Source organism: Pelophylax lessonae (assembly GCF_965119305.1).
Source record: "Pelophylax lessonae genome assembly, chromosome: 5".
Classification (NCBI taxonomy): Eukaryota; Metazoa; Chordata; class Amphibia; order Anura; family Ranidae; genus Pelophylax; species Pelophylax lessonae.
Genome location: NC_138772.1, coordinates 105,068,967 through 105,089,685, shown reverse-complemented (window position 1 = coordinate 105,089,685; position 20,719 = coordinate 105,068,967). Strand labels below are relative to the sequence as shown.

Here is a 20,719-nt window from a genome sequence, read left to right as displayed (position 1 = left end):
GGGTCAGGTTCTTCCTTTCCCTGTTAAGACGAAATCTACTCGGGCACTCAGTTTTTCCTGGGCCTGCCATCAGGCGTCAGTGACGCAGGTTTGCCAGGCGGCCACCTGGCTGTCGGTGCATACTTTCACAAAATTCTATAAAGTGGATGTGTTGGCATCTGCGGATGCTCTTTTGGCCGCAAGGTTTTGCAGGCTGCGATTTAGAGGACCTGTTCCCTCTTTGGGGGTGCAACATCTTCAGGTGGGCTCCAGTTGTTTTTTTTTTTTTTTTTTTTGGTTGAGCTCCTGTTACCTGGTTAGTTATGGTTTAGCCTTGGGAATTTTCTCTTGCTGTTCCCACTCCTCTTGTTTGACACTGCTTTGGGCCATCCCAATGGTCAAGAAGATCAGGAGCTGTGTCCGTCAATGAACGAAAGAGAAAATGTAATTCTTAGGTTACCCTAAAATGCATTTCTCTGATATTCATTGAAGGAACGGCAACCACCCCTCTATGGAGCTGTAATACTTCTCACGCTGCTTGTAACAAAACGGAGTACCTATAGCAGAGAGGCAGAGTATACCTCCTGGGACTGCCCATAGCCGTAGTCTGTCTTTTTTTTCTGCATAGTGTCCTACTTCTGTAGGGGGCAGTATAAAACAATGGTCAAGAAGATCAGGAGCAGTGTCTGTCAATGAACATCAGAGAAATGGATTTTACGGTAAGTCAAAAACCCAATTTTTAGAATCTTATTGCACAATTTTCTAATAAACACCAAGATGTCATCATAACTTTTTTGTTCTGTGGTATTGCTTGCAGCAACAAAAAAGAAACCACCTATAAACTGCCTTTTAGAAATTGTCTCATAGCCTACTTGGAAAAGACAAAAGTCTAGAGAAAGACATCAGCAATGTTTCTCCTTTTTTGTGGACCCAACAAAGGCCACAAGACCTCTAAAAGCGCTATTGCTAGATGGATTAAACAGGCCAGAACACCTGCTTGTCAATCACAAAACCTGACCCCACATCCCAAAGTGGCCACTAGACCAAAGCTTGGGCATTTTTGTATGCATTAAAAGCGAAAGCAACGCCTGTCCAGACCAATTTTGGTAGAAATATTCTTTAGGCTATGGGTCCCCCCAAAGTATTTCTTGCCAATCCTCTCAGATGTTGCCCTGGAGGATGACATGGAAAAAAAGGTACAGCTACCCAGCCCTAAAATATTCCATGGGGTTGGTGTTTGAGAATTTTTAGGTATATGACTTCATGTTACAGAATTTTACCTGTTCAGTCGGTACTTTTATATAGTGAAGCATAAAGGTATGTCGCTTTTTTCATTGATGGATTAAGTGTTTTCTGTGCTCAGATGGGAGGAGCCTTCTCTCAAATCCTGCCTTAGAAAATTCAGAGAAAATGAGATACCAGGTGCCAAACTTTTATTTCATATCTTCCTTTATTTAGACTGGAAACATATGGTTCTCCCTCAAGTGTTGTTTACCCTTGGGCACTTTCGAAGAGAACTTTATTTTAAAGTGGGCTGCTGCTTCTGTGGCTCCAGCAGTGTCCCATCTCAAATCACAAATTAATTGTACCTGAGCACTATTGCAGTTGATCATCCTGGATCTCAAGGCCCTGAACCTCTTCATGCGGGTACAGAAGTTTCGGATTGAATCCATCCGTATGGTGGTGGCATCGCTGCACCAGGAAGACTTCTTAGCCTCCATAGATATCAAGAACTCTTATCTACACATCCCTATTTACGCTGGACACCAGCAGTTTCTTTGCTTTGCAGTCGCCAAGGAGCATTATCAATTTTTATGTTAAAGAATGAGGTGCGCAAACAAAAAATTTATCTCCAGCAGCAACCGAAACTTTAATCTTGATAAAGTAAACGTGTGATGTGCAAAAAATGGGTGCGCTAGATGTGAGCAATGTGTGTTAAACCAAAAAGGGAAAACACAATGAACAAAATACCTAATAAATATAAATATACACAGATATTATAAATGGTGCACAATGTGAACAAAAACGTGCTATGGAAATATGTGCAGTCCAAAACAAGTCCAAAATGAAAAAAGGCTGAAATCTTCTTGATGGTGAATGAAGGTGAAGAAGAGGACGTGCAAACACCAAATCCCTCTTGGCACCCACGTGTAAAGAAAAGAGAGGTAATACCCTTACCAACTCAACATAATAAAACACTTGAAGATGACACCAGCCAGTGTAATAGATATGAAGTCACAACCTTTCACTCTTCCACCCAATATGTGGTATATCAAAACTCTTACCAAAGGCAAGTATTTCACAGGTCAGATGGTGAGTGATAATGTTCTCCAAATCATCAGGCAAACTATCCAGACTAGCAGGCAGTGAATTTTCTTGTAAATCTTATTCGGACTCCTGTTGCTGTATGGGGGTTGGTCGCTCTCCTGTACCCTTCACACTCAGTGACAGATAGTGCCCAAAAAAGAATGGAACAGGCAATAGTGCATTACCTCTTAAACTACTTTATTAAGAAAAGGTAGAACACTTACAGTTAAGTTGAATAAATCGGCAAATTCAATCGTGGCCGTTCTGCAGCGCGGACCAAGGGTGGTGATGGCGCAGGCTTCTCCCCTCTGCGCCATCACCAGCCGTAGCCTGCGCTGCTGAGTGGCCACGATTGAGATAGGTCTTTCTGACTCTGTGATTCCTACACTGTTGAAGATATATCATCGTACGTGGAAATTGTATATTTCATGGTGTGACTCACTGAAGGTGCACCCTCACTTGTTTTCGATAGCTAGGGTCTTGGCCTATCTGAAGAAAGAAGTTGAAAAGCGATTGGCTTTGGGCACTATCAAAGGCCAAGTGTCTGCTTTGGCTATGTATTTTCAGCGCCCGTTAGCTACGCATGCTTTGATCCATACCTTTTATACAGGGAGTGCGCCATATGGCTCCTCCGAGAAGGTCTCCGCTACCTCCGTGGAACCTCAATCTGGTATTATCTGTTCTTCAAAAGCTTCCCTTTGGGAACATTCGGGAGATTTCTCTGCTTTCATTGTTCCAGAAGGTTGCCTTCTTGGTGGCTATCACTTCCGCTCGCAGAGAATGTGAACTGGCAGCGTTGTCCTGCCACTCACATTATCTGGTGATACACAGGGATAAAATGGTACTTTGACCTAATCAGTCCTTTCTTCCTAAGGTTGTTTCTGATTTTCATCTGAATGAAGACATTGTGTTGCCTTCACTCTGCCCTAAGGAATTTATGTTGCACTCTTTTGGATGTGATTCGGGTGATCAGGGTCTATCTGGAGACCACTGAGTCTTTTAGAAAATTAGACGCTCTTTTTTATCCTTACCGAAGGATCTCGTAAGGAATTGGCTGCATCTGCGACAACCATATCCAGATGGATCAGGCAGACGGTAGTTCAGGCTTATTCACTGAAGGGTCAGGTTCCTCCTTTCCCGGTGAAGGCGCATTTTACGAAAGCACTGAGTGCCTCTTGGGCTTTTTGCCATCTGGCATCGGTGCTGCAAGTCTGCAAGGCGGCAGTTTGGCCGTCTGTGCATATGTTTACAAAATTCTACAAAATAGATGTGTTGGCCTCTTCGGATGCTTCCTTTTCCCGCAAGGTTTTGCAGGCTGCTGTTTAAAGAGAACTGTTTTCCCTTGTCGTCTTTCAGGACAGGCACTTCTGAGAGAACCTGGCTCCTCCCTTCATAGGAAACACTGCCCCAATCAAATAGATTTATTAGGTGTCTATGGAGTTACTAAAGAGTAAAGGTGGTTGCCATCATCCCTGAATGAGTAATACTGTATTTGGTTGGTTCCTCAAGCCAAAAGAATTGGGATTGTGTAGGCAGTAGCATAGGTTAAAAAATATATTTATTTAATACAATAAGCATATAAGTACAGTAAAGATAACAGTATTTAATAGCTGTCGCTAGTTTTACTTATTACATAAATTCTATTGAGGTGATCCGTCGTTTGAGCTGTGAAGACATCCGGGTTGGATGTGAGCCAAACTGAACGGTTTCCGACGCGTTTCGGCTCTAGAGATATAGCCTTTATCAAGGTATCACCAAAAATTTTTCTAGAAAAGTAAATAATTTCAATATTAGTGATTTTATACAATGAAAACAAGATATAGAAAAAATATTTACATTCTTAAACAAATATTCATGCGTTTTTGCTAATGCTTCTGAGCAGATCAGGAAAAAGGACTGGGTTTACCTTGCGAGACTGGAGTGAAGAGATGGGGTCTGTGTAACCACATGGACACCCTCGGGTGCAGCGAGATCCTGGTTCTGAGTAATTCCTGAACATAGGGAATTGTGTCTATTAAATATTGGTGGGTTGATGTGTTCATATCAACTACATTGGGACATATTATTATGTCTTACGTTTTCTTAGTAGGGTTTCAGGGCCTGCTGGAGTATATTTCGGGTGTTTATCCAGGGAAGAGATCCCCGGTGGACGTCTGAATGATGAGCTATGTAGAAAAAAGGGGGTGGGTTTAAATGTTTATCAAAATAGGTGGATGCCAACATATTATAGGATAGTGTTTTTCCAATGGGGTAGATTGCAGTAAAAAGGCTACCTGTTATACTGTGTAGAGTAGCCTCAATCGTCCAGGAGGTATATATGGGAAAGCTGAGCCTATGTTCTAGATGGGAAGGCCCCCTAGTGTGGTCTCTGTTCAACAGAAAAATAATAATAAAAATAACAATGTAATTTTTGTTATTTTACCATATAGATTACTGTTTGAATAGCCTTAAAGTATGATATCACTTACATTAGTTGAGGATGGGGAATCACCGAATTATTGATCTAGGGGGAAAAGTGTATTATTTTAATACCTTAGAAATCCCTCAAATAGATTTAAGTCTCCCTCCAGCTGGCTGCCTCAGTTCTGGTGTTTCCTCCAGTGGGGAGATGCTGTCTAAAAGAGAAGCCATAGCGGAGGCTGGGGGGCTGAAGCTACAGGGGATTCAGGTACTCTCTGAAGCGGCCTGAAAGACAGCGCTGGGGGGAACCCACCTACCTGTCGGCCACGAGGACATCATTATCACCCCAGCCCCGCTCAGGGGAGCTTTCAGGCTGGAGGGCCTGCTCTCCACGCTTGGGTAAAGCGTCCGACGATCGTGCATTCCAGCCGCTGTACGTCTGGAATGGAGCAGCCGGCCGGGTGACGGGGGGACCTCACTTCCGGTAGGGACGGGCATTTCCGTCGGCAACCGCGACTTCTGCTTCCGGGTCACGGCAGTGAGCGGGCCAAATAAAGAAGCTGGTGCATTCAACTGCTGGGGGACAGCTTCTGGAAGGAGATTCATGAGCCACTCCAAGAGCAATGTCAGAGGCACAGGCCTCAGGGACTGCTCTGGGGGAGAACAGCACCAGCCACCATAAGGTAAGGAAACATGGGGTGGTACGTCCTTATCTAATCCCACTAGCTAAACTTAATTTCCCCTAGAGGCTCTAAGGGGATTAGGGAGGCCTGAGGGTTACACTGTGGGATCCTTTGGTGATGGTTGTCCCTAGTAACACCCTCTGTTGGGGCAAGCTGTGCGGGCTGGGGGCGCTAGTGAGAGTGTATATTTTACTATGTTTTTTATTTTTTCAGAAAAAGCAAAGACAGCCCATAATGCAAAAAAAAGATTCCCTTCCTGCAAAGCTAATATGGGGGAATCCTGGACTAAACCCTTATGCAAGGATTGTTTGGATAGTGTAGTCGGGGAGCACACTGCAAGTCAAAACTCAGACTTGGCCACATCTGTTAAGGAGCTTGCTAGCACTTTTCAGTCCTTTTAAGGATTTGTTCGCTAACATTCAGCTTCAGCAGAGTTCCCCCCCAGTCGGCACAGCAGGAAATTGCTCCAACCCCGCAGCTACTACCTTCAACAAGTGGGGAAGCAGTGGTGGGCTTCTGAATATCAGGGGGAAGAGTGCAACAGCACACCCCCCCCCCAATTCCCAAGGGGAATCAGAGGCAGAGGGGTCGGATGGGGAATCCAACAGAACCTCTAGATACAAATTGTCTCTGGAAGAGGTGGAGGGCCTTCTACTGGCTATCCAGACTACATTGGGAATCCAGGAGGAAAAGAAAACCTTATCCCTACACGACCATGCTATAAAACTGGCTTTCCTTTGAGTTAGTTGAGTATCTGGAGCATCAGCATTTGTGGGTTCGATTTATACTCTCAAAATGGCCAGAAAAATAACTTTCTTCTGACATGCGACATTCTATTCTTGTACTGAGAAATGAAGGCTATTCCATGCCAAGACACTGAAGATTTCCTACAACAGTGTGTAATACTCCCTTTAGAGAACAGCACAAACGGGCTCTAACCAGAATAGAAAGACAAGTGGGAGGCCTCGGTGCACAACTAAGCTAGAGGACAAGTACATTTGAGTCTCTACTTGAGAAATAGACACCTCACAGGTCCTCAACTGGCAGCTTCATAATGGTACCCGCAAAACGCCAGTCTCAACGTCCACATTGAAGAGGCGACTCCAGGATGCTGTTGATGAGTGTCAAAGAAAAAGCCATATCTGAGACTGGCCAATAAAAGGAAAAGATTAAGATGGACAAAAAAACAGACATTGGACAGAGGAAGATTGGAAAAAAGTGTTATGGACAGATTAATCTAAGTTTGAGGTGTTTGGATCAGGAGATCCAATCAGTATAATCAAACACAGCTGGACTCAAATGAAGGTGTAGAACCATCTCAAGGATGATCAGAAGAAATGGAAAGCACCTGAGTTAAATATATGAGTGTCACAGCAAAGGGTCTGAATACTTAGGACCATGTGATATTTCAGTCTTTCTTTTTTAATAAATCTGCAACAATGTCAACAATTCTGTGTTTTTCTGTCAGTATGGGGTGCTATGTGTACATTCATGAGGAAGAAGAATGAACTTAAATGATTTTAGCAAATGGCTGCAATATAACAAAGAGTGAAAAATTTAAGGGGGTCTGAATACTTTCCGTACCCACTGTATTTAGGGAAGAAGCAGTCAGCTGGTATTCTGTCTGTAATGGTGTGGCCATGGCAGTCACCAAATCTCAATCCTATTGAGCTGTTCTGGGAGCAGCTTGGCCGTATGGTACGTAAGAAGTGCCCATTAAGCAAATCCAACTTGTAGTAGGTGCTTCAGGTAGCGCGGGGTAAAATTTCTTCAGATTACCTCAACAAATGGACAGCTAGCCAAAAGTCTGCAAGGCTGCAAATGGAGAATTATTTGATGAAAGCAAAGTTTGAAGGACAAAATTATTATTTCAAATTAAAATCATTATTTCTAACCTCGTCAATGTCTTGACTATATTTTCTTTTCATTTTGCAACTCATTTGATGAATACAAGTGTGAGTTTTCATGGAAAACAGGAGTTTGTCTGGGTGACCACAAACTTTGAAATGGTAGTGTAGCTCAGGCCAGGGTATTTTTTTTTTGCCCAGGAGAGTTTCTCCACTCTTATGGGCCATACACACTATAAGATTTTCTTAAGACTTTTTCCTTTAGATTTACCAAAACCATATAATATGAGATCAAACCTAAACACTTTCAATTTGTATGCAATCTGGCAGGCCCTTGCACTACATAGAAAAGGTAAATCGGAAGGAAAAAGTCTTCAGAAAATCTTATAGTGTGTATGGCCCTTTAGACTTCAGATATGGAGTGGTCCAATTCTCTGCTTTTGCACGAGAGTCCCAAGTCTATTGGTAGCCTCTTTCAGGTCAGTTCCTTTTGTTTTTTCACTTCAGATACGTACGATACGACATCCTGTCATTGTGGGGGTAGTTTTTTTGTAGTCCATGGAGGTAGCAAGGAATAATGCTAAATGATAGTCCAAAGGCAGAGATTACAAAATATTATCAGTTTACAAAATCTCTGCATAGATGAATTACTTTTTTTTGCAAATGTCAAAATAAATTAAAACCTGTTCAGTGGTACATTTAACAGACCAAAAGTTAGCATGTGAGAGAAATGTATTGTTTACATATACAGTAATACCTTGGTTTGCGAGTAACCTGGTTTAAAAAAAATAATCTGTCTTGATATGTTAGCACCGTCTTGATATACGAGCAGTTTAGTACAGAATAAGCATGCCAATCCCCTCTGTTACATACCATTATGTGTCCCTGTGACTGTACTGTATATAATAGATGCTCCCTGCGCTTATGTGACTGCTCATCTCTCTGCTCTCCCCGGTGGGCGGGGCTGATCACTCCCACAGACGTCATCCGGGGAGGAGAGAAGCAGAGAGCCGAGGAGTCACACGAGCGCCGGTCTGATACAGTATAAATCGTCATCTTTATATACAGTACAGACACATGGACACAATCTTATTTAATAAATGGGATGGCATGCTTATACTATACAGTAATGTAAATGGTTGTGGAACAAATCATCTGAGTTTCCATTATTTCTCATGGAAAAATTTGCTTCGATATACGAGTGTTTTGGATTGCAAGCATACTGCTGGAACGAATTATACTTGCAAACCAAGGTATTACTGTACTTTAATAAATCCTATTACCTTGCCTCTGCTGTGTGTTATTGCTGTTTATCTAAACTGGATGGACAGGATTACAGATCCTTTGGCAATTAAAACAACTCCTGTATATGTTTTTGAGCTGTATGTTTGGTTGTTTGCATGGAGTTAAGATTTAATTCAGCAGTAATTTGTGTCAGTGTTGCTGACACGTAAAGATTTCACTTTAACCACCTGTCCAGTCTTGCAGTATGTGTCAGATTATCTGCACTCACATCATTAGATTTTCTGTCATTCTAGATGCGATTTACTGATCATTCAAGTGGTATTAGCCACTTTACCACCGGAGATTTTTGCTGTCTTGCGTCCAGGCCACTTTTTGCGATTCGGCACTGTGCGACTTTAACGGACAATTGCGCGGTCATGCAATGCTGTACCCAAACAAAATTTACGTCCTTTTTTTCCCACAAACAGAGATTTATTTTGGTGGTATTTAATCACCTGTGCGATTTTTCATTTTTTGTGATATTAAAAAAAGCGACAATTTTTTTTTTTAACGAGTAATGGCGGCGATCTGCGATTTTTTTTTTTTTTTTTTTTTTTTTTTTTTTTTTTTTTTTTTGCGGGACTGCGACATTGCGGTGGACAGATCGGACCCTTGACTGACATTTTTGACACTTTTAGGGGTACCAGTGACATTACTACAGTAATCAGTGCTATACATATGCACTGTTACTGTGAAAATGACACTGGCAGGGAAGGGGTTAATTTTTATTGGCGAGGGAGGGGTTAATGTATGCCTGGTGCTTACTAACGTGTGTGGGGGGAGGTGACTGAGTGACACAAGGACAGATCGCATGTTCAGCTAAGCTGAACCCTGCAATCTGACCCTGCCTGTCACTTAGGAGATCCGCCCGCTTGTGTTTACACAAGCAGGCGGATCTCCACATTCGATTCCCCGACGATTGGGAAAGAGCAGCGGTGACCACCACCGCTTCTCCCCTGGCCCGACTCCCGCTGTAACTGAATACAGCGGGAGCGAGCCTCCGGCGGCGCGTGCGGGCCGCCGAGAGAGGGGGATGTCTGGTGACGTAGGTCTACGTCGCCAGATGATAACGAGCCACTTTGCCGCAGTACAGTCATCTCGTGATCCAATCGTTAAGTCTGTTGTTTTTCAACAGAACAAGCTTCTCCTGCATTTGGTCAGTTTTGAAATAAACCACTTACCACTGACAGAGGTGCTTACAATGGTCAGATTTTATTTATTAATGTAAAACCTTTATCCCAGAAGAAAAAAAAACTGCTGCTTAAACTGTAGTGTGATCAGGCGTTTGGCTTCAATTTGTTAGTGAATCTAAATCTGCTAGTACATCTAAAATTCCCCTCCCCCCAGATTATCAGTGCTTCTTGTAGAAAGGCGCCCCCGTTCTCCTTCATCCTGAGTGGGTGCACCCTAATACAGGTGGTGTGTTCCTGGCCAGCTCACCAGGTAAAAACGGAAAAAAAAGTTTATAAAAAAAAAAAAGAAAACAGATGCATCCACATTACGTTTTTGGGTTTAATACTGCTTTCAGTATAGTTTCTAATCCAATACTTATGTTACAGGAGTCTCATCCTGGTTCTCTGGACTGTTTGTCAACAAAGTTATGTGCATGTGAGTCTTCTCATATAATTTGCCATCAACCACATTTCCCCATTTAGGACCTCGTGGTCAGCAAGGCTTAAAAGTACATATATTTTGCAAGAGGTTTTTTTTTTTTTTTTTTTTTTTTTGATGTAATGTTATTGCTTTTCAAAAGACAGTTCCTGTTAATTCATTCAAGAAAAAAATTGGCATTGAAAAAAAGTTAAAGTGCAAATACTTTGGAATTTAATACTCGTGCTGCCGAATAGAATGTGCGTACAGGGCTATATTGGTCATTAATCTCTAAGCTCTGTTCTCAATTGTCTGCCTGACCCTGCTTAACCATCATTATAATTCTAATAGAACACTTGCATATGAAATGAAATTAATGAAAACATGTTGTAGATTTTGGAAGTAATTTATTGAAAGATTCATTAAGTTACAAAGACTTTAACATATTTAATTAGTCTTCTGGAAGTATGAGTGACCCTTTCTGTAAGTCACACAAAAGCCGTTAGATATCCTTTATTCTGTTTTCTCTTTAAGATTAACTTTGTGCTAAGCAATTTATGCCAAGTTTCATTTCTTTTCACCAGTAGGCCAAGTTATCTGCAGCCCTTGAATAGATTACTGCAGATAGCATCATGTAATTAACAAGAGATGTGGAAATGTAAAGTATAATTTGTGTAGTGATTGTGTGCAAGAGAATGTTAATTTCTTAACTAGATGGATATTTAAGGGGATAAAGAAGCTGAAAAATAGGGTATAATTCTGTAAAAGGATTAGGACCACCTTATCATCTTTTGTTGAGGAGGTGGGCTGGATGGAGTATAATGAATGGAAAAGCTGAGCTTAATGAGGAATTTGTAGTTCATTTAAGACTTGGCTTCTTATAATGCATTTCTTTTGATTCAATAAACCATACTCTGCAGTAGGTGATAGCCTTGAATAAAGTCACATTAGTGTAAAAAATTCTGGCAGGCCTTTGCACTCCATCGCCAATGGTAAATCTAATGGAAATTGTATAATCACATCTCATTGTATAGTATATGGTTACCTTAAAGGATAACTCCACTTTAGTGTGGGGAAAAAATAATAGAGTATACAATTGCTACACAAGTACTGTTGTAATTGAATGTTGATAAAAAAATGACCTTTCCATTTAAATCTGCAGCCACATGCAGTTTTCTGAAAATGCAATGCCATGTGGTTACCTGGAGTTCTGTACACAATGCGTACTGAACACACACCAGAAACATAATTTCTTACTTGTGTGATTGGCTCACCAGTTTTCCCAGAAGTCTGCCTAAGATACAAGTCAGATTTCAGGCATCCCTGCGACAAAAATGTCATTTTTGGTGAGATGCTCCCAATAGGTCTAAATGGATGCAGGCCCAGCAGATTTCCTCTGCAGTTGCACAGCTAATTGATAATTATGAAACCACTCCCATTAGACCCAATCGGAACAGAGGAACAAACAGTAATTTCTTCAGAATAACAAAAGGCAACAATCTGCAACAAAGGTTGTTCTAATCTTTGGAATGTACATAGATCATCCAGAGGGGAATGTTTTTTCCTCAACAAAAGTGGAGTTATACTTTCTTATAGGAGTTGCTTTTCAGTGTTTACTTCACTATATACCACTGTGCTTTTACCCTTTATAATCATGCTATTTTGTTATAATAGGGCATGCCAGACTTTCAGCATGTTTCGGGTCCTGTGCCTGGCAATTTCAATCCACCTCCAAGACTTCAAGAACCTTGGAGGAACCCACCACCACTCCAGCCTGAGCGTGACTCTTTCTTCATTGGAGGTACATGGTTTATTGCTCTCTTAAACAAATTAATAAAAACAGTGCTTGCTAGATAGGTTATGTCATGTTTTTTCTGCCTTTTTTCTCAATAAAAACATATTAAACAAAAAAAAACAAAGTTTTTTGAATGTGCTAAAAAAAAAAAAAAAAAGTGCTACAAGAAATGTGTATCAGCAAAAAAATCCCTATAATGTATAGGTCAATAAATAGATGTGCAATGTAATTATTTATATATATATATATATATATATATCAGTTCATAAATAGATGCATACAATAGTAGAGTTCAGTTCATAAAGTGCATGCAATAATGCAGTTCATGTAATGTTCAGAAAAACTGTGCAAAGGTTTTTAGGTGCCTTCTTTTCTTAATGCTGGAAGGTCCTCATCCATGTCAAGGTGCCACTCTCCCCTCTTGCACCCCCCACTCACCAGAAATGAAGACCCCCTATTGACCAAATGCAGCCTTAATGGTGAGTGTGGAGTGCTGGGTATCATCCAGCAGTAACGTTTAGTTCAAGTGTCCAGAAATTGTGTCCTTAGTAGGCTCAGCCCAAATAAAATAAGAGGATTGTAGGGTGATATTGTTTATGAAGATCATTTTTAAAGTTGATCGCAAATATACTCATTAACATAGGCAGTAGGCAATTATATAAAAAAACTTCCTGGAACGCCGTCTCGCGTGCGTTCCACGAGGAGACAGGAAGTGACGCAATTGTTTAAACCGAAAATTACGTCAATGCGTTTCGCCCGCCCTCCCGAGTGTCATCAATGGACATCCTATATTTATCTCTTGTCTTATGTGATTGGTAAAGCTCAAGATTGTGTTCATCATTTTCCCAAATCAGTCCATGTATGGGAGATTTCTTATCACTTCTGTCCCTCTGACCCAGTCCCCAAAAAACAATTGTTAGGGAAAGTCGCAACAGAGACAGAGCTGGCATAGGTGTTTTACCTTCTTACTCTGTCCAATAAATATTTTAGTTGAATGGATTTAGGCCGGCCATACACAGTTTGAATCTCGGCAGGAACCGGCCGAGATTCGAAATGTTTATGGCCAGGCTGAATGTTCAAAATTGATCGATCAACTTGGGTACAACCAGGCTGCCGGGTTCCCTTGTGATTTATCACCAGCAGCTGCTATAGCCACTAGCAATAATCACTGTTTTTCCCCGTGTCGGGAGAAGACAATTGCTCGGCAGGAGGGATTCCCCTGTCTGTTTTTAAATGGAGGAATCATGCAAATTTCTTTCCTGCAGCCCATGGTTGCAGGAAAGTCATTTGTAACGTGTATGGCCAGCCTTAATCAAACTCTCCTTTCAAGTAAACAAAATAAATTGGAATACACGGTTTCTTTCCTCATACCATTTCATCTTTGTGTATGAAGTCTTGGTGCAGCTCAAGCCATATCACACCCTGACAAGGGACAGCATTACAGTAGTTGGAAAAGAGATTAGCAGATGTAGGATTCCTGCATATGTCTGAACTGCTTAAGGGCTACCAACTTAAAGTTGGTGTTCACATTTTGTGTTCCCATGAGGGGAATTTATCAAGACTGAAGCAGCCAGAATCTGGAGCTTTACTTCCTGGTCAGTGAACATGACATTCCTGGGGGTAGCCATGTACCAGTAGTCTAGGCTTGCTTGGCTTATAGGATCTGGGACTCCTATAAGTGATGCTACACTTAGCTGTATTTCCTGACCGCTTGTATGGAGGTGACCATTACTGTACGTTGGTGTCGATTTCTGTGATACAGAAGATACAACGTCTGGTACATAATCCGTCCAAAAGGTATAAGTCTCATACGTTTGGTATGCCCATACTCAGGAGTACCAGACTGTGTTTTGGGATGCAAGTATGTAAGCCTATGTTGTGTGTGAGAAATAGGTTATTAAATTGACAACTAATTGTAAAAAAAAAAAAAAAAAAATCTGTATTTTATTTTTGCATTTTCCAATAACTTGTGGGGAAAAAATGTCTTCAGACTCACCATGCCTCCTTAAAAAAAAAAAAAAAAAAAAATACCTTGGATTGTTTGCATTCCAAAATTGGGTGGTTTGGTAGGTGTTTCAAATGTCCTGGTGCTACAGGGCCTCCAAAAATGTGTTAGGCAGTCAGGAAATTAGATGCGTCATTTATGTTTTTTGAAAGCCAAAGCTGTTTCTTGGATTTTTGGCCCCTCTATGGCTGTGAAAAAGTCGCACATGTGGTATCCCCATACTCAGGAGTGCATATGTTATGTGTGAGCAATAACCTGTTAAAATGACCACTTTGTGTCCTGGAATTTACGGCTTTATTAAATGAGGTAGGCGATCAGGACTGATCAGTTTTCAAATATACGGTATATGCCATAGTTTGTAGACTCTTAACTTTTACACGGACTAAATAATATACAGCGGTTAAAATATGTTTCTCTAGCGTTCATTGACAGACGCAGTCTCTGTTCTGAACAGTAGGGTTATACTGCCCCCTACAGGAGTAAGACACGAGGCAGAAAAAAAGTTCTGGCTACGCCTATGGGCAGTCCCAGGAGGTATACTCCCTCTTTCTACTATAGGATGTCAGTTTTTTTTTCTGCCTAGTCAGGAGTAAGGACCTAGTTCCTTGCTGGGAACTCTCTAGTCCTGGCAAAAGTTTTTTTTTCTAGATTTTTATCCGGATTTTTTCCTGTGAGATCTACATTTAAATAAGCCGGACTGGGTAGTGGACTGGATATATAGATCCAGTGGTCACCCCAGCCAGCCAGCGAGCGTGCGCAGTCCCCAGCTCCGCGCTAGGTGGGCGGCGTCAAAGTCCTACCGGGCAAGGACTGGCCCTGCGAGTTAAACGTCTCGCAAGGTCGTATACATTCGGGTCTGGACGCGGCCCCCTCTCCCCCCCCTCCTCCCGTCACTTAGTGGGGCTATGGGACGCTTGAAGCTACCCCCAGGGGTTGGGAGCGGGCATCATGCCGACGGATGATTGATCATGGGGGGAGACTCGCCTGTCGCTATCAGGGCCCTCCATCCTGTCGATCCCATCCAGGAGGCTGGGGAGTCCCCTCGGGGGCTCCCAGAAGCTCCGCATGCCACGCGGAGCCGCCGTTTTCTTGTAGCCTATGTGCTAAGAAGATTGGCGGCCATGTTTGTGTAGCCCGGCGGCCATTTTGCAGTGGATTCTCATTGAAAATCAATGGCGGCCATGTTTTTGGAGTCCCTAGAGGGGTTTTTTTGGCAGTGAAGCCCCTCCTTATACCCTAGTGCTGACAATCAGGTTTCCTTCTACATGCAGATCGTGCTGTACAGACATCCTGGGCCTTCCTGGTGCATCTCTGGTGCGAGTGGTAGGTCTGGGGGTCTCTCTCTGTGCTGGGGGTCTTCAGTGTTTTGTGCCCGGCCTCTTGGGGGCGCTATAGCGCGATGGAACGTTCCTAAGCATTTTTTTTCTGCGGGTTCCCCTGGTGCAACATGGACTCTGTGGAACACATTTCCCCACCTGACACCCTCTTGGAGGGCGCAGGGCCCTCCGGATCCCAGCCATCCCTAGATGCACTGTGGGCGGCCCTGGAATCTCTTGTGTCCCGGGTGGAGGTGGCCTTTAAGAGGCGAAGTGCCAAAAAACGCCCCCTGCTTCAACTGATGTGTCAGATTCTGAATCGGATTCAGCCACTGCATACGTGGGTCTCCCTGCCGGGTCTACTACCTCACACTCTGTCTCCTCTGATAGGGAGGATGACACCTCTCCCTCCGCCACCACGCAAGAAAAGGCGCTGGTGCACTCACTGGTTGTATCTGTGCGTGAGGCCCCTAAAAATGGAGGCTGCGACTGAGGAGCAGATTACATTTGGCACTCACAAGCCATCCAGAGCGGCAAAGGTTTTTCCCTTTCCTGCATATTTTGATAACATGGTCAAAAAAGAGTGTGACCGCCCAAAGCGTCCCCCTGGGGTGCCTAAATGGATTAATAGACGCTACCCCTTTGAGGAGTCCCTTATTAAAAAGTGGACTGTGCCACCTACGGTGGACCCTCCGATCTCTAGACTGAATAAAGCTACCTTGATTCCAGTGGAGGATTCCCCATCCTTTAAGGATCCGGCGGATAGAAAGTCGGACTCTGTGGCCCGCAATATTTACTCCCTGGCGGGGTCTGCACTAAGACTGGTGTTTACTGTTGCCCTTGTGTCCTAAACCTTAACTGAATGGGCTGAGTTACTACGCCGTGACCTGGAGGGGGGAACAATTCCCCCCTGCCTTTGCGGAGCTGGCGGACCAGTTGGATCAGGGGTTGCAATTTCTTTGCGATGCCTTGCTGGATGCGGCTCCACTATTGGCCTGACTGTCAGTTTCGGCAGTGGTCATCCGGCGTATACTTTGGTTAAAATGCTGGTCTGCAGATAAGACCTCAAAGAAGGCCTTGTCTGATCTACATTTTCTACCTTACCCTTGTTAGCCTTTTGGGTTTCTCCCATTGGCTAACAAGGTTAATGACCCTAGTCGTAGACTGGTCCCTCCTTTTCAGCACACAAAGTTTTTTCATCCCTCAGGGTCAATTGATAAGGGATCCAAGTCCTTCAAGGCCCCCTTTGGGTGGCTCCAAGCGACCCGTGTCTGGCAAACAGAAATTGTGTTTCTCCAGACCCTGCGGATAAGACCCCTTCGGCCTGAAGGTGCGCCCTCACCCGTATCTGATTGCTGATTCCTGGACCTGTGGCTACACAAAACAAGTGGGTTCACGAGGTCATACGGTCTGGTTACAAGATCGAATTTTGGTCCGTCCCTCCGATAAGGTTCCGTATTTGGAAAGCTTTCATGGCTTTTACTCAAACTTGTTTATGGTCCCTAGGAAAGAAGGCAAGGTGCGTCTGATTCTGGACCTAAAGTCATTGAATTTCTTCGTGCAAGTTAAAAAATTTGAGGTGGAGTCCATTCGCACGGTGGTGGCTTCCCTACATCAGGGGAACTTCCTTGCCTCCATAGACATCAAAGATCCCTACCTTCACATCCCAATATGTGCAGGACATCAATGGTTTCTGCATTTTGCTGTGGGAGAGCATCACTATGAGTTTGTGGCGTTACCCTTTGGCAGGGGTTGACAAATTTTCTTTGAATCTAGGAGCCAGCTAAAAAAGTTAGGAGCCAATTTTTAAAAAAAGCTGACCCGCGCCCAGAAAAAAGAGAGAGAAAAGGGAAAGAAATGGAAAGAAGAGAAAAGAAAAAAAGAGGAGAGGGAGGTACAGAAGGAGAGATGGGGGGGGGGGGTTAGGGGAAGGGGAGGGGGGTTGGGGTGAGAGAGAATGAAAGAGGGAGGGGGGGGAGAGGGAGGGGGGGAGAGAGTGAAAGTCTCAGGCAGATGTGTATATGTACAGTGAGATCCCCTCAGCTCTATGGTGTGTACAGAAGAATTCTCCAGAAATGTGGCAATCCCCCACCTTCCTCCTATACACTCAGAAAATGACCTGCTCTGCTCCCCCACACACGTGTCTATGGGGGGGGGGGCTCCCACACCTGGCCAATTAAAGGTAAACTGTGCCCCCCAACTAATTGTAGGGGGTTCCCTTCCCTTAGCCACGGCAGGATGGGCTCTGTCTGCATTCCCACCTCCCCCAGGGGCTGAGGAAGCAGTGATACACAGGCAGGCTTCATAGGTCCATAGATTAACGTTGCCAAAAATGGACATTGTACCTGACTGGCTAACCAGTATACAGTCTACTTGCTGCCTGGATACCACACAGAGAGAACAGATATGTTCGCCATAATCCAGTATTTTTATGGACACATGCATGTGTGCTAGTGACATTCCCCCTATAGAGTCTTGTCACAGATCATAGGGGGGGTTTGGAGAGACTACCCAGTATTTGTTTCAGAGGAGAATCCAGTACCTTGTCTTAAGTCCCTGGCAGTTAGCAGATATTCATTGCCGTTTTCAGCGAGGGGGGCCACATCTGAGGGTGGATGCGGGGGTGCACGATAAGGAAGTCGGCGTGCTGTATTTTGCTATCGGGTGGAGACAGTCCCGGGCACGCCCTCAAAGGCGGGGCCGAAGCTTGCTGTGCTGTGAAGTCGAGCAGTGCTCGAATGTGCTGAAAGTGAGAGAAGAGGCAGCCGGTTCTGATTGGTTAGCGCCGTCCATGTGACGGTGCTGACCAATTAAAATGCCTTGTCAGGGACATAGAGAATTGTGGACAGGAGCCGCGGGGATTTCAAATCTCTGCAAATCTGCAGCACAGAGCGGCGTCCCGATGCCTGACAGGAGATGGCTGAAATCCTAGGCGCCCGGACTCAGTTTCTAGTCGCAAATGCGACCTGGCGCCCGGGAATTGTCGAGCCCTGCCCTTTGGTCTCGCCTCTGCTCCTCAGGTCTTCAAAAAAGGTGTTGTCTCTGGTCCTGGCGTTAAGCTACCGGGGGATATCGGTCCTGGGTTACCTGGACGATCTGCATCTGGTGGGTGTGTCAAGCCACAGTGGGGGGTGTCAGGCCGGTGTCCGCTGGGCCGCCCACATCGCCGCACTGGGGGGTGTCTGCTGGGCCTCCCGCATCGCCGCACTGGGGGGTGTCTGCTGGGCCTCCCGCATCGCCGCACTGGGGGGTGTCCGCTGGGCCGCCCGCATCGCCGCACTGATGGGTGTCAGGCCGGTGGTCGTCCTGGTTTTCCAGGACAGTGGGCCTTATGGAATCCCAGCCCGCCATTGAGCGTTTAGCAGGCTATGTGTTCGCCCTGGCTTCGCAAACGACCCATCCCTGCCCTTAGGAATGCAGCCTGCGAGGTGGCTACCTCGCCTGGATTTCTCCCCGCGGTTCTCCGTGCACTGCTAGCGTCCTGCGTTTCTGGCTGACGGCACCCCTGCCATCTGAGGGTGGGAGGTTTCCCGTCGATGAGAGGCACCCAACGCCATCGGGTACGGTAAGTACACTCTGTGTGGGGCCTCTGTCTGGGGCTGGCAGTCCTGTGTGTCTGTGTTATCCCCTCGTGTGTGCGTTTTTGGGCTCCCTGATCCCGGTCCCTGCGGGGGCTCTCTCACAGCTGGTACGCTATGTGGGTTTGTGGGGGTCCCTCTCCTATGTCACTTTATGGTGCTTTTGGAGGTGCAGACACGTGTGGCGACCGCTGCGGGGTTGAGGTCCGTCATTTTAGGTGTGGACAGCATGCTGGCTTCACTGTGGGCGCTTATACAGCAGTGTATGTATTGTGTTTTGGCGCCTTGCGGCGCCATCTTGTGTGTGGCAATGTTTTTTTGCTGAGCACATGTCGGCGGCCATTTTCCCGAAGCCTCCCACGCTTACTTTCTATGGGCAACCATTTTTCCTTCTAAAATCCTAGTTCGGCCTATTGCGGTGACATCACTTCCTCTTTCTGCATAGAGGAGATCGGCATGCGTGTAGGTAACACTTGTGGGGTCGGTCTTGCTGTCTTTTTTGTGGGAATACCTCTGGCTGTCAGCTTATTCCTGCTTGGGGGTCGTTTTGCATAGCCCCTCATAGCGGTGTACTGCGGGGGATCGCGGTGCGCTTAAAGGGCCAGTACTTAAAAAAAACTTTTTTTTTTTTTTTTTTTTTAATTATGGAGTCCCAGGACAGCAAATTTCCCCCAGCCTTGGTGGATGGTTCAGTGTCCTCTGAATCCTCTGCTCTGACTACTCTGTCTGCTGCACTTGCGACTTTGACGTCAAAAGTGGATTTTCTGATGTCCGCACAGCGTACTGGAAAAAGGCCTAGGCTCTCTTTTTCATCTGATTCTGAGTCTAAATTGGTTGCCGTAGGTAGCGTGCCCCTTGAAGGGTCTCACTCTTCTCAGTCTGAGGGGGAGGCGGAGGTTGTTGGGGTGGATGATTCCCCCCTGGGACGGCCGAGGACCGCACAGCTATGGATGCTCTGATCCTTTCCATTAAGGAAACATTACATTTAGAGGATGAGCCCATTCCTCCGGGGATAGTGTCCTCTTTTGGTACACACAGATCCCGTAAGGCGGCGCAGGTTTTTCCTTGCCCCGCTGAGTTTCACGCAATTGTGAATGAACGATGGCGTAACTTAAAGCGCACTTTTGTGGTGCCCAAAAAGTTTCAACTTCTTTACCCCTTTGCGTCTCCTACGGATTTGCACTGGTGTGTGGCTCCTACTGTGGATCACACTGTGGCCAGGTTAAACAAGGCCACTCTAGTACCCACAGAGGATTCTCCGGTGTTTAGGGATCCTACTGATAGGAGGCTGGAATCTCTTGCCCGCCATGCTTACATGGTGGCGGGTTCCATGCTGAAACCTATCTTCGCCTCTGTAATGGTGGCTCAAGCCGTGGCAAATTGGACCAAGGTGCTTAGACGCACCCTCGTGGCTGATTGGGCTTCCCCTACTACACTGGAGATGGTGGACCAGATTTATCAAGGGGTCATGTTCTTCTGCGGTAAGCGGGCCCCTCCTTTAAACCAAACCAGGGGCTCTTTCGTGCCTTCAAGGCGCAGGGCAAGGGGAAACCCTTGAAGGGCCAGGGTGGCCAGAGAAAACACTGGGCGGGCAAGCCAAAAACCGCCCAGGCTGGTGCGGCGTCCCAGTCTGCCACTGCCTGAAGGGGCACCCTCACCCGTTTCAGGGGTGGGGGGACGTCTGCGTGGTTTCCTCCAACCTTGGCTGCTCCGGATTCCGGACAGGTGGGTTCAGGAAATCATTCGATTGGGTTACAAGATCGAATTCCTTTTGCGACCGGCGGACAGATTCTTTCCCTCAAATCTTCATTTGACCCCAGATCGGTTGCAAGATCATCGGGCGGTGCAGGATCTGCTCGGCCAGGGGGTAATCGTCCCGGTGCCACATCGGGACAGGTTTCAGAGGTTCTACTTGAATCTGCTCACTGTGCCCAG

The 20,719-nt window shown here is 45.1% G+C and overlaps 1 protein-coding gene across 2 annotated transcripts in view; it reads left to right on the top strand.

The window, feature by feature from the left end:
* RBM33 (RNA binding motif protein 33) overlaps positions 1–20,719 on the top strand; it is a 347,098-nt gene that overhangs the window by 158,308 nt on the left and 168,071 nt on the right. For both annotated transcript variants that reach the window (XM_082258397.1, XM_082258398.1), the window contains exon 11: positions 11,765–11,891. In XM_082258397.1, the coding sequence (XP_082114523.1) occupies positions 11,765–11,891 (127 nt within the window). The remainder of the gene's footprint in view (positions 1–11,764; positions 11,892–20,719) is intronic.